This window comes from Hyalella azteca, unplaced genomic scaffold (assembly GCF_000764305.2).
Source record: "Hyalella azteca isolate HAZT.00-mixed unplaced genomic scaffold, Hazt_2.0.2 contig16231, whole genome shotgun sequence".
Lineage (NCBI taxonomy): Eukaryota > Metazoa > Arthropoda > Malacostraca > Amphipoda > Hyalellidae > Hyalella > Hyalella azteca.
The window spans coordinates 4538-17304 of NW_025946057.1; the positions used below are offsets into that span (position 1 = coordinate 4538).

The 12767-nt window shown below is 40.5% G+C and overlaps 1 protein-coding gene across 1 annotated transcript; it reads right to left on the reverse strand.

Annotated features, from left to right (window-relative positions):
* Nucleotides 1-1771: 1771 nt before the first annotated feature.
* Nucleotides 1772-11004, reverse strand: LOC108675861 (very low-density lipoprotein receptor-like; the record flags this gene model as incomplete). Its single annotated transcript, XM_047884802.1, has 7 exons — nucleotides 1772-1852; nucleotides 2078-2107; nucleotides 3599-3683; nucleotides 7198-7314; nucleotides 8264-8374; nucleotides 8731-8841; nucleotides 10929-11004. Coding segments are annotated over 7 exons (611 nt in total), but the record flags the coding sequence as incomplete, so codon positions are not given.
* Nucleotides 11005-12767: the final 1763 nt, after the last annotated feature.

A 12767-nucleotide genomic window follows, 5' to 3' on the forward strand; every position in this document is an offset into this window, starting at 1 on the left:
CCGGTCCTTGGACAGCGCACCAGTATCAGAACCCATCACTGCACAGGGTATCTTCGCTAGAGCCTTTGCTACCTCGACGCTACTTGGTCAAGAACCATATCCGTAACAAACCTTGTATGCCTGGAATTGTTTTAATTGCGCTTAATCCAATAGTAAATTAATGAATATAACTCTGGGCCTCTGTTCAACTTTCTGCTATAGTGACGCTCAAGATGGAAAAAAACACTGTCATACTAAGAGACATTAAGTACCAATATTACCAATAACCATAGATCCAGCCATCGACCAAAATTATTCATCTCTGAACAAGGGCCAATAGCCATCAAACTATTCTGGGGGACTAGAGACCCATTCAAGTATCTCTAGCCCCACAAAGCATTAGGCACACCGGCAAACTGGGAAAGAGGAATACGGACTGAAGCTCTCGACGAAAGGCGGCAGACTTCAAAAGTGCTCAACTACCTGAGAAGGGACAAATTCAACACAAACAACCTATATAATAACCATTGCTACCTTAACACTTTCGTATGCATGACATACGAAAGTGTATGCAATACGAAAGTGTATGCAATACGAAAGTGTATGCAATACGAAAGTGTATGCAATACGAAAGTGTATGCATGAATGGCATACTTTCGGATGCCTCGACAAACATTTGACAACGACTACATAAAAGACGAAACAATTCACTTCCCTGGCATCTTCTTCCACAATGAACTTCCAGTCTGCACTAAAATACTACAAAAAAATGTCCGTGGCTGGTTCAACCGCAGATCTACTGTCGTAAATATCTACAAATATATACACCAAGACTTTATTCTCATCAACGATCACTCTTATAAAGATAACAACAGCCGAATCATGACATTTAATTACAATGCGTACATTTGCATTAAGTAAACTACACTAATTCTAGTACACAATACACTAGTTCTAGTTAAAGTGACAACATTCTATAGAAATTATACTCTGGATTATAGTCAAGTGCAACACACTACACTGAGGTGCAGCCATACTAATTAGAAGACCTTCACTTAACTCATCGATAATTTCCACACAGACATGCTCGCAATTACAATTGAAACTCAGCCTGGAGCCCATCGCGACAACATAACAACCTACACCTCACCACGTACAGACTCTTTAACATGCTCCAACCCTTTTACCTTGTCGCTGACATGAACGCTAGTCACTACACCAAGGAACTGCTCCTCTAGCACTTTGGGTAGATTACTTACAAACCCTCATCACTCACAACAGCAACAGATATCATACCGAGTCAATCAGGGCAGGGAGACATTTCAAAACCTACACCTACATCCAGCCTACAACCCGTAATATACCTACAACCCATAATAGCTGCCTTATTTGCAAACTTCAAGCAAATATCAATTGGCCCTCGCAGATAATTCCATAGAAAAAACTGTACTATATACAAACTTGACCACGGCACCCAATAATCACACAACCCGGCCTTACACGAACAAATCGAGACACTTTGAGAACTAGACACAGCGCGAACAGAACACCACAAAAATCGTATTAAGCGCACCCAAACACACAACCCGAATTATGCAAGCATAATATCATGCCGCTCGTCAATACATTCACATTCACGAATGTATCGAATTACCTATATTTGTTTGAATTCTATTTTATTACGGTTTTCGAAAAAATCATAATATCAATGACATCACAAGGCCAATTCCTGACGGAGATTTACTCTTAGTCTCATTTACTCTGAAAACGCCCTAACTCTGAAAAATCTCACCTGAGAGCCAGGGTTGCACTGCCCCAGCACTCAGCCAGGACCACCGTCAGCACAGGCACCTTCATATTTCGGATGCAGGGCCTGAATGGGGAAGAAAGCGTTAACTGATTGATGATACAGGCCATGCATAATAATTTCATGCATGAATAGACTGCTGTTTTATAGTCAATATTACGATTTATCATGACTGTTATTTATACGAGGTGACGTTACGTACCAAACAATTTTTGCGGAGTATTTTGTATTGATATTTAATCAACATCACAATGAATGACTACCATGATGCGATTCTAAAATTAAACAAACCTTGATGTCCTTTCGAATGTTCCAAAGTTCCTGAAACAAAGAAAACGATTTTTTTAACTAACGAGATCCAAATTTTAAAACTATGTTTGTATTATGTTTTAATAATTATGTGAATTATATATGTATGATATTTAGTGTCACTAAGCGAACCACCAAACTCGACAAATCAAAGTTCTGAATACTTTCTCGCTTCAAGCATTCTCCAGTGCACCTCCGCAGCCTCGATTTAAGCATGGTCATACTGCATCTGGTTTAACCTCTTCCTAACCTAACCTACACACTTTGCAACAAGCAAGTTAGAGAGGCGGTTCAAGAGAGCAGGTAGAGCCGGTTATTGGCAGTAAGAATGCTGTGAGTCGGGGCAGCGTAAATAGGTTAAACCAGATGAGGTTAGGCTGGAGTAGGAGAGACCGGATTTCGAACATTCTGCAAATGTGTGAGTATGTTAGAGTATTGGCTTCAGACTTATGGCGATTTTATATTTCTAGCATTGTGTCCCTAGTCTGGATTACGGAGTTACAGCGTAGTCTGAGGCTTCTAGTGTTGTGTCTGAATAAAGTTGTATGTTGAAGCTGATTGTTGTCTCCAGAGTTAATTAAGAGCTAAGTTAGTGGCCTATGCTGCGCACTCTTTGCTAACTCAATAACGTCAGCTGGTAATCGGCAGCGGAAGCGCAATGCTGAATAATTTAGTAAAATCAGCCGGAAATGTGGGCGCAGCCGCCGTGCAACATCAAATTTGAACGTCAATCAGTTTTGGATAGAACGCCATGAATCCGTATAGCCACAAATCCGTCGCCGAATGAGGCTGTCAGTGGCCAACTACAATATTCTATTTATATCTGTGGAGATTTACTAACAAATTACGGAAGCGAATAGCCCAGGTACCAATGTCTATCCAGCAATAAACGTTACATCAAAGCATCGCATAATTTGCACCTGTACTGGCGCTCGATCTGTACCTAACATAGCTCGTGCCCTCGCACCGTGACCAATCATCATAGCTCTCCCGAATAGTTGCATGAAACCTCCCATGGACCACCATACCATTTATCAAATAGACATTCCGCGCCAGCTGGCCTGCGTCCTCATACTTAAAACACCGGAGAAACTTAATTTCATAGGAAAAACAGTCACTTCGCTAAAATACGTTGTCAGTGCAGAATTTAGGCTTGGAACGTAAGGTTGTGCTCCAAAATCCATAATCAATTCCGGCTATTAACCGTTCGATGGGGGCTGATTCGATACTGTGGACGGATACTGGTGGCTTGATGGTGGGAGAATGAATACTGAAACGTTACTACAAACTCTATCCGATTATAAAACAATTCATGCATTATAGGCGATGCTGGGCTATACCATTCTTTGCTGGGGCTGGGCTGGTTGGTTTTATTCATTGAATTTGGTCTCTCTTTTAAGGCTTATGATTTGCTAAAGTGATAGACCAGAATTATTGGAAGCTACGATATTGTAGGAAGGGATCATGTTAGGCCATCTCCTGAACAGGGCAACGGTAACTCACAGCTGCAGATCCTGACCGCCGCAGGTTAGTACATCGATGTCCACACCAGGCGCCTTTCTCACGGAGCAAAGAGGCTTCCCGGATTCTGACGTGGGCAAATTTGCATAAATTAATGATTTAATTTCTAAGTTGGAATATGTAATGGAAAATATAAATTCATTTTTTAGGACGTATATAATAATCTTCGCAACCATCAGCTACTATAATATACTAGCTCACGTAAGTCTGCCCAATTATTTCATAAATGATTATCGCTTAAAACATAGTAAAAAGTGTCAAAATGGTAAAAATAATGTATTAAAATGCAATGACAACGTCTGGTGAGTTAAATTTTTAGAACTTTTAAGAGGATTTCAAGAAAATAATTTAAGTGGACCGTTTCGGTCAAAAATTGAAAATTTAGGCTTCTCCAGTTTTTAGTCTTATTTTGAAGTTCCAAGATCCGAGCATTTAAAATGCCCAAAGCCAAAATTGTGCGTTCATTTTCACGTTCACAGCAGCTGTCAAAGCGCGATCCTTTTTAACTCCCCGCCTCAGCCATTTCCGGTCGGCGCTGACTGCGTGGCGGCATTCACTGCGTGCGACGGTGTGGACTATTGCTCTCCTCATCTCTTTGCGAACTTCCTTCGAGACCATCTTTATCACCGATGCCAAAGAAAAAGCAACCGCATAAAAGCTTCGTGCTGCTTTCAATTACAAAGTAAGCCAGATTAGAAGAAGAATTGCCGATGCTTCCAATGGAGAATATTCTCCGTCGAAGCCATAGTCTTGTACATGTTCCCGACGCCGCGTCTGTGCAGCCGCGGGCTCAAGGTAACGAGCAAACTTGTGTTGTCCCCATTCCTTTTCTTGAGCAGCTGGCTAGTGCTATTCCTTGCGGTGGATGTGGTGCACCTGTCGCGGTTTCGGTGCTTAGGGATCACATCGTGACCAAGGTGACTCACCCGTGCTGAGGGCGTGCCCAAGTCAGTGCTCTGTGTGTGAAGCGAAGGAAGCAGTTTACACTGCTAAGGTGGCCACTAATCTTGATGGTGAAGAGACGATTTACAGGTTACAAAATGTAAGCCTCGTATATACTTCCATCATGAATAGTGATGGCTATGCTGGCTGCCATAACGTCTGTGCTTCGCTTTCGATAAACGGCTTCGGTAAGACGGCATTTTACCGCCATGCCTCATTCTTGTACAGGCAGATGAAGCTGCTGTACGTATCGAAGCAGCGTAAAGCAACTGAAACAGTTCGAAGCTACTACCAGAGCTCGGAAGGAAGAGATGGTGACAGACTTCTCGACATCGACGTCAGCTTTGATGACACTTGCATGACAAGAGGTCACAAGTCACACATCGGGATTGCTTTCGTGGTTGAGTGTCGGTGGCTCCGTGATCGACTTCGAAGTTCTCTGCAACTATTGCCAAAGCTGCAGCTAGAAAGAAGCGTTTCTGCCTGCTGACGAGTTGGCCAAATGGAATCAACTACATCAAGCAAAGTGCAAGAAAATTTTCAATGGGAAGTTGAGCGATTTTGAGCAGGCTGCAGTGAGGCATTGGAAGAGGTCGACTCAACTTGGTGTTCGATTTATCACCTTCTTGAGCGAAGGTGATTCGTCTGCATTAAAAGCTGTCTGTGACTTGAATGGCGGTCAAGGCCCCTATGATGTCCCTGTGGTCAAGGAATACTGCATCAACCACGTCGCAAAGAGATTGGGTCCCTGCTCAAAGCTCTGAAGTTGAAGACGAATGTAGCCACCATGACGAAGGGAGGAAAACCAGTCATGAGGAGCGCGTATGCTGGAGCAGGACTGTTTACCGACACAGCCATTGATGCTTTGACAACGTATTTTCGTCAAAACCTCCGGAAGCGCGACTCCACTTCTGATGTTGCTACCGTGAGAGCACCAATCTTGGCGTCTTATTCTCACTACAGCAGTACAGACGCTAACCCTAAGCACATGACTTACCCCCGTGGTGCAGAGTCCTGGTGTTGGGTGTGTAGAGCGGAAGCTCTTGGAGAGGTCCCAGCTTCACGTTCCACCAATAAGCTCTACCTTGCTAAAATCCCCCCTGCACCCTTGAAAGGTATCTTGCAAGTGTATGTGGACTTGACAAGTGAAGAGCTGCTGTAGCGATGCTTGAAACAACGTACGCAAAACTCCAACGAGAGCCTCCATTCCAAGATCTGGTTGATGTGCTCCAAGGAGAAATTCGCTACAATGGAGCGAGTTCAATTTGTTACACGCTGGACCGTCTTGGATCACAACTTCGGAGACCTGCAGGAAAGCCTCCTTCGAGCTCATGCATGGCGTGGAATCGGATGAATACCTGACCGGACTCAAGGCCAAGGATGCAGAAATAGCAGCCACTCCAAGTTGCAGGCGATGAAGAAGCGCTAGGCGCAACCGAGCACTTCATACGGCACAGGAAATTTTTGAATGACCTTCGCTTCATTATTATTTTCTTTTCATTATTCATTATTAGTCTTCTCTCCAATATTTTCTCTTCCCGCAATATATCTCTCCCCCGTTTTGTAATTTTCCTCCTCTTTTATAATTATTCGTGTGCCAAACTGAACACTTTTTGAAAAAAAATTCAAAATTTCAATTTCAGTTTTTAGGTTCTTCTGAAAAATTGAAATTTTGCATCTTAGAAATCGTTGCCTTCCTATGATTTTCAAGCTACAGCACTGAGAGACATACCATTTGTTTTGTAAATAAAATTTCTACAATCCAACCGATAATTTTTTTATTTCGTTATAGTTTGGATTATATATTGTAAAAAGGGGGCATAGTGCGATTGTGCTAAGTAAACATTAAAATAAGTTGACTTAGTAGGTTGTTCATCTTTTATTCATTTATTTAGGAGGCAAAAATTGAAAAATTACGGAAAATCCCTTCCCTCACCCGAACAAATTATAAATTGCAATAAATGATCGGATGGTGTCTAGATATGTGGCCATACTTCCAAAATTCGCTAAGTCAACGTAAGTATTTACGATCTATGTTCTAGTCTATGATTGATGGATTTTGCTTGAAAGGCCGTCAATGATTGGCTGATGAACTTACGAACTCTTAACTTTTTTTTGAAAGTATATGCACTGGTCTTTACGAATCCAATGGCATGTATCTCAATGTTGTAGCACGTTCATTGAATGAGGCGATTTTTTACAGTACCCTCTTTTTCCACCGTTTTCTATTAATTTCACTTTTTTTTTTATTTTTCTCCGAAAAATTACCCGAACAATAGATTTTTGTTTTACATATGTGTGCCAAGTTTCAAAACGATCCGTCCGCAAATAAAAATGTTTTTATTTTTATTTTACCAAAAATGGTCCGCTTAAAAGGTATTTTAAAAAATTAATGTATGGAAGGAACACACATTGAACTCTGTAAAATAGACAACAACATGAAACATTTTGTGACTATTCCATTTGATAAATAAAATCTCATTTTGTTATTCTCACTGGTTTCCGATTCAAGAGAATTTTTTAAGCTGATATATCTAATTCAAATACATATCGCTGCTCGGCATCGGAAAAATCGACTTCCCATCATGCAAAAACATTTATCTTTCAAACCAAAAACTCCGTGTACGAATTACACTCACTCAATTTATGACAGGTGTCCGTGACGTTGTGCAGCTCGTGACATGGTAAACACACGCGTTCCATGCCGGGCACGGAGCACGGGCACAAGGAGGCATCACAGCGGGACTGCGGCCCCACTAGAGAATGAAAAGTTACACGCTAATTAGAAATTTTGCTGAGCCTCTTAGGCACCGCTTATTCTAACAAGACATCCTGTTATTTATATTGTATCATTATTTTTATTGTTACTACTATTATTTGAGCATCAGAAGTATAATTCAAGATGGCATGAATGATAGTATCTACAGGATCGAGGACTAACATATGGGAACGTTGTGACGATGTTGTAGTTTGTTGGTGCCGATAAAATATTCCAGTGGAGGAAACCCCGCTCAGGATACCATTGACAAGAGGGAGGCAACAAGGATATAAAACTAAATTTTAGCCTTCAATTCTTTGGATGGGAACGGAGAGTTGGTCTCCTGTCATTAGGTCTGACCCGTAATGTTCGCCGGAATCCCGGTCAGCGGTACAGGCTGAGGTGACCCAGCGATGAAAACGCGACAGAGATTGGGTTCCTTTACCGTGAAGTTGCCGTGATTGCAAAATCAATTTTGTTCTTTTGTCAATTTTGTTTCCGAACTATTGCTATTACGATTATTGTCGTTACGAAGTATCGTTATTCTAAGCTATATTTTGCTCTCATTTTGGGATTGAATACAGTTACTCTTCATAATATAGTCCAATTGCATAGGTAACCGAGGCGACTTAGTAAAATTTTATGAGGCTGAGGTATGTGCGAACCAGTCTCTGTCACTTCGATTAATTATTTATCGATGGGTGTAAAACGTTATCGTTGATGCACTTTATGTGGTTCCGGTGTACAGACGTCATTCGCAGTGTTTCGGCTTGATAGGTATTTGCAGCATTGGGAACAGATGAAGGTATATCAGCAGCGTGGTTGATGCAAAAATGACGAACTTGAACAATTCAGGATTATGTAAAAGGAATGAATCGACTACAAGTTTAATGAGTTCCCTTTTCCATTATTGATGAACGCACAATGAAGAAAGAAGCATAATCCACCTGCACAGTTGGCCTCGTCGGTCCCGTCGTCGCACTCTGTCCGGCCGTTGCATAAAATCTTGCGGGGGAAGCAAACGCCGTCGCAATGAAACTGGTTTGATGCACAGCTTCCTGAGACGTGGAAAAGGATAAAAAATTATTAGACTGGTTTGACACACAGCCTTCTGCGAAGTAAAAGAGGATACAATGTTTCCCACAAATTTACATTCTAACTGGTGATCATTCTAATTCATGCTATACCAATTGAAGAAAATTACTATAAATAGGTATTCTACGTGTGTAATTATAACAAAAGTTATAATTGCAGAACGTCACACTGAGTGATTATATTTTAACGAGGATATCTTTTGCGTCAACATATTACTTTACAATTCATATCCACCGAAATCTGCTAATCCTATTTTGTGCGGCAAAAATTCTAATCGCAATAGTTGGGTGCATACGAGTTTCGGGTGAACTTTCCCCACCTGGGCAGTTGAGTTCGTCCTCCCCGTCGTCGCACTCTGAGGCGCCATTGCACCGCGTGGAGAGTGGGAGGCAAATGGCGCCGCACTGCAGCTCCTCTGCGGTGCAGGAGACTGCAATAGTAAAAAAGGAATTTAGAATGGAACGAATTGATATTCGCCATCATAGTCGTACACGGAAAGTGGAATGACACATCTTAATTTTTTGGCAATGCGAAATTACTAATGATTTTCAAATAAGGTAGTACAGAGTTTCAATGGCTGAATTTTACTCCCGCAAGTAAAATGGAAAATTAACCATGGTATGGTGCCAATTATGCATTCATAAGGTTATTCATTAGAATGGTAATAATACATGGATGCATTTCACTCCATATGAAGTATTTCCTGAGGGCAAAACTTATGTGGAGCGTCTGGGTCCCAGAAAAACCTTTTTATTTACGGACGGATCACTTTGAAACTTGGTAAACATTTGTAAAACATAATATAAGACTTTTTTGTTCGTGTAAATTTTTTGAAAAAAATTAAAGAAAACGTGATATTCTTAGAAAACTGCAAAAAGAGGTACTGTAGAAAGGGGGTATCTCCTCCTAGGATTTTCAAGCTACAACATCGAGACCCATATCATTCAATGCGCAAGGACATTCACACTTATTGTCACTGCAAACCTATCTCCTCCTACAGTTTTAAAGCTACAGCGATGAAAGATATACCATTCGATTTGCAAGTAAAAGATCTAGATATTGGTCGTAGCTTTTTTTCAATCTCATTATAGTTTTGAAAATATTTTTTAAAAAGGTGGTGGGAAATAGGGGGAAATCGAAAAATTTCCGATAAATTCATGAAAAATGCTCCCCCCACCAACAAAAATTGAAATTTCAAAAAAGCTACTTCGAATCGATAGATATGGTCCTCACGCATCGAATGATATGCGTTTCGATGTTGTAGCTTGAAAATCCTAAGAGGAGATAGATTTCTACAGTACCCCTTTTTTGACCGTTTTCTAAGAATTTCGCGTTCTCTTTCATTTTTTTTAATTTACATGAAAAGAAGCATTGGATTTTGGTTTTACATATATGTGCCAAGTTTCAAAGTGATCCGTCTGTAAATAGCCGAGATAAAATTTTGGCCAGACGCTTACCTTAGATGTTAAAGAACTCCACCACCCCTAACCCTTTAGCGATCTGTTGTTAACGCATAAATCAACGTATAGAGATCGTTTTGATATCATAGGATAGGTCAGAATGTCAGCTTTAAGATGAGACTATAAACCGGAAAAGCCAAAATTGTCGATTTTGAACCCATACGCTCCCCTTATGCAGTTTTGCCTGAGGGCAAAAATTATGTAGGAAATTAATTGGGACTAAAGGTGTTAACGAAATTAGAGAGATCACCCCGGAAGTAGAGATACAAATTGGTGTAGTACGCAATGTAGTTGAAATTTTCTAAGCATATTGAGGGTCTAGTTAATAAAGCCAATAAACGACTTGGACTGATCAGACGCTCTTTCGAGTTCCTAGATGCAGAAGCGATGAAGCAGATGTTTGTTGCTGTCGTGCGCGCGAACCTATAGTTTGGAAACGTCGTGTGGTCACCGAAACTTGAAAAGGACAAAAATTGAATAGAGAGTGTTCAAAGACGTGCAACAAGGATAATTCCGGGCTTGCAAGGCAAGTCTTATGAGGAAAGATTAAAGATTATGAAGCTTCCAAGCCTCAGTTATCGACGTCTGCGTGGGGAACTCATTGAAGCATACAAGTATACTCATGGCTTATACAAGGTCCCAGAAGGATTACTAGAATTTGAAACAAGAACCAACACCAGGGGCCACGGCTATAAACTAAAAAAACTGCGTTGTAACACATCCATGCGAAAACATTTCTTCTCGCTTCGAGTCACTGACATGTGGAACAGCCTCCCTGATAGCATCGTTGACGCTCCGAGTATGAATGCCTTCATGAACAGACTAGACTAGACGAAGCTATGTAGAAGCATATGTTCAGTCTTAAAATTCCTAGCAAATTACGGGTCAGGCAATAAGTCCAGCAGCTATCTCAATCAATCGTCAGTTATGGAAAGATAGGGTTCCAAATGCCGGTTCCCTTATGATCAAGTCACAAAAAATTCAAGAATCGGCAACAGGCCATGGGCCATTTCTTCAGTGCCGACACTTCTGTTCTATTCTATTCTATGTCTCTGACCTGCTGGTTCTGTCGTGACGGCTGTCGCCACAGCAGCAGAACATGCGCGGTAGGCGTCAGCGGTGCAGCTTTGTACCTGCGAGTCATGAGACGTTTGTATTACCACAACTGAGCGATATAATTTCAACATAAATTCTATGCTATTTTCATGCGTGAATAAATGCACTCTCGATCACTTAATTAAGTAATTAATGTCAGGAGATTAACAACATTCAAGTAGCATATGAATTACGTATTTCAGCACACTTGCTTCAATCTATTAGCCCAATTGACCGAACAAGTAACTGGAGACATTTTAAAATCACGCAAAAATATGTAGACTCGATCGGTTCCGTAACGGCGTTTGTGGCTTCCGAGCAAATGTAGCTACGCGGCGCACAGGCGCGGAATGGCCGCTGCAGTGCTGCGGTGGCGTATTTTAAATTTAAAACCCGCCACGTATTGTAGAAAGAAAAAAGTATCCCTCAAAAGAGTTTTATCTGGGCATTTAATTTGAGTTTTTCGTATTTTGTTTGCGGTCGATCGGAAAACTCAACAAATACAAATCTTAAAAACTTATTCAATACGAATCAATATCTCTGTATTGATTGCTGGAAATATTTCACATTCCCAAAGAAAAGAAAGTGGTACGATAATTTGCCAGATTTGGAATGTAATTACAATAATGGTTATCAAACATCAAAAAAAGTTGCTTCTCGTGAAACTTTATCGGAGCAGAAAAATAAAACAAAATATATGAATTTACTCCAAGAAAGAAAAGTCGTAGCGGAAAAATATAATATTTCAGATTGAGTTAGAATTAGTAAGAAGCGGAAAGACTTAATAAAGAATTCCTGCCTAATTTCACACATGAGTTATTTTGCATCTCTAAACTATTGGATACCAAAGCATAAATTTAAAAGCTGAATTATTAAATGGAGACGAAGTAAGGATTAGTGTTCAAGCCGATGAATTTCCAAAATACAATTTCCAAAATATTTCATGTTTATGAAATTGAAAAATTTTACATGAAGAAAGTGAAATTGTAATTCAAGTAGAAACGTTATGATAATCCATCATGGACTCCGGAAGTTCATCATACATTGAGTTGAACCCATATCGAGCTGAACTCATATCGAGTTGAACTAATAGAGAGTTGAACTCATATCGAGTTGAACTCATATCGAGCTGAACTCATATCGANGAGTTGAACTCATATCGAGTTGAACTCATATCGAGTTGAACTAATAGAGAGTTGAACTAATATCGTGTTGAACTCCTATCAAGTTAAACTCCTCTCAAGTTGAACTCAGAGTCGAACAGACATCTAGTTGGAAACGCGTCTATTTAGACTCACATCAAGTTGAACAGACAAAGTTGAACGCACATCAAGTTGAACACACGTCAAGTTGAACACACATCAAGTTGAACACACATCAAGTTGAACACACATAAAGTTGAACACACATCAATTTGAACACACATCAAGTTGAACGCACATAAAGTTGAACACATATCAACTTGAACACACATCAAATTGAACACACAGCAATTTGAACACACATAAAGTTGAACTCACATCAACTTAAACACACATCAAGTTGAACTCACATCAACTTGAACACACATCAAGTTGAACACACATCAATTTGAACACACATCAAGTTGAACACACATCAAGTTGAACACACATCAAGTTGAACACATATCAAGTTGAACACACATCAAGTTGAACACACATCAATTTGAGCACACATCAAGTTGAACTCCCCAGTTAAAATTTTGAGCCGAGACCGGCGCCGGGTTTAGCCGGGCTGGTCGCGCTTTAGCAGGATGGAGCCGTGAAACTATAACCGGCCA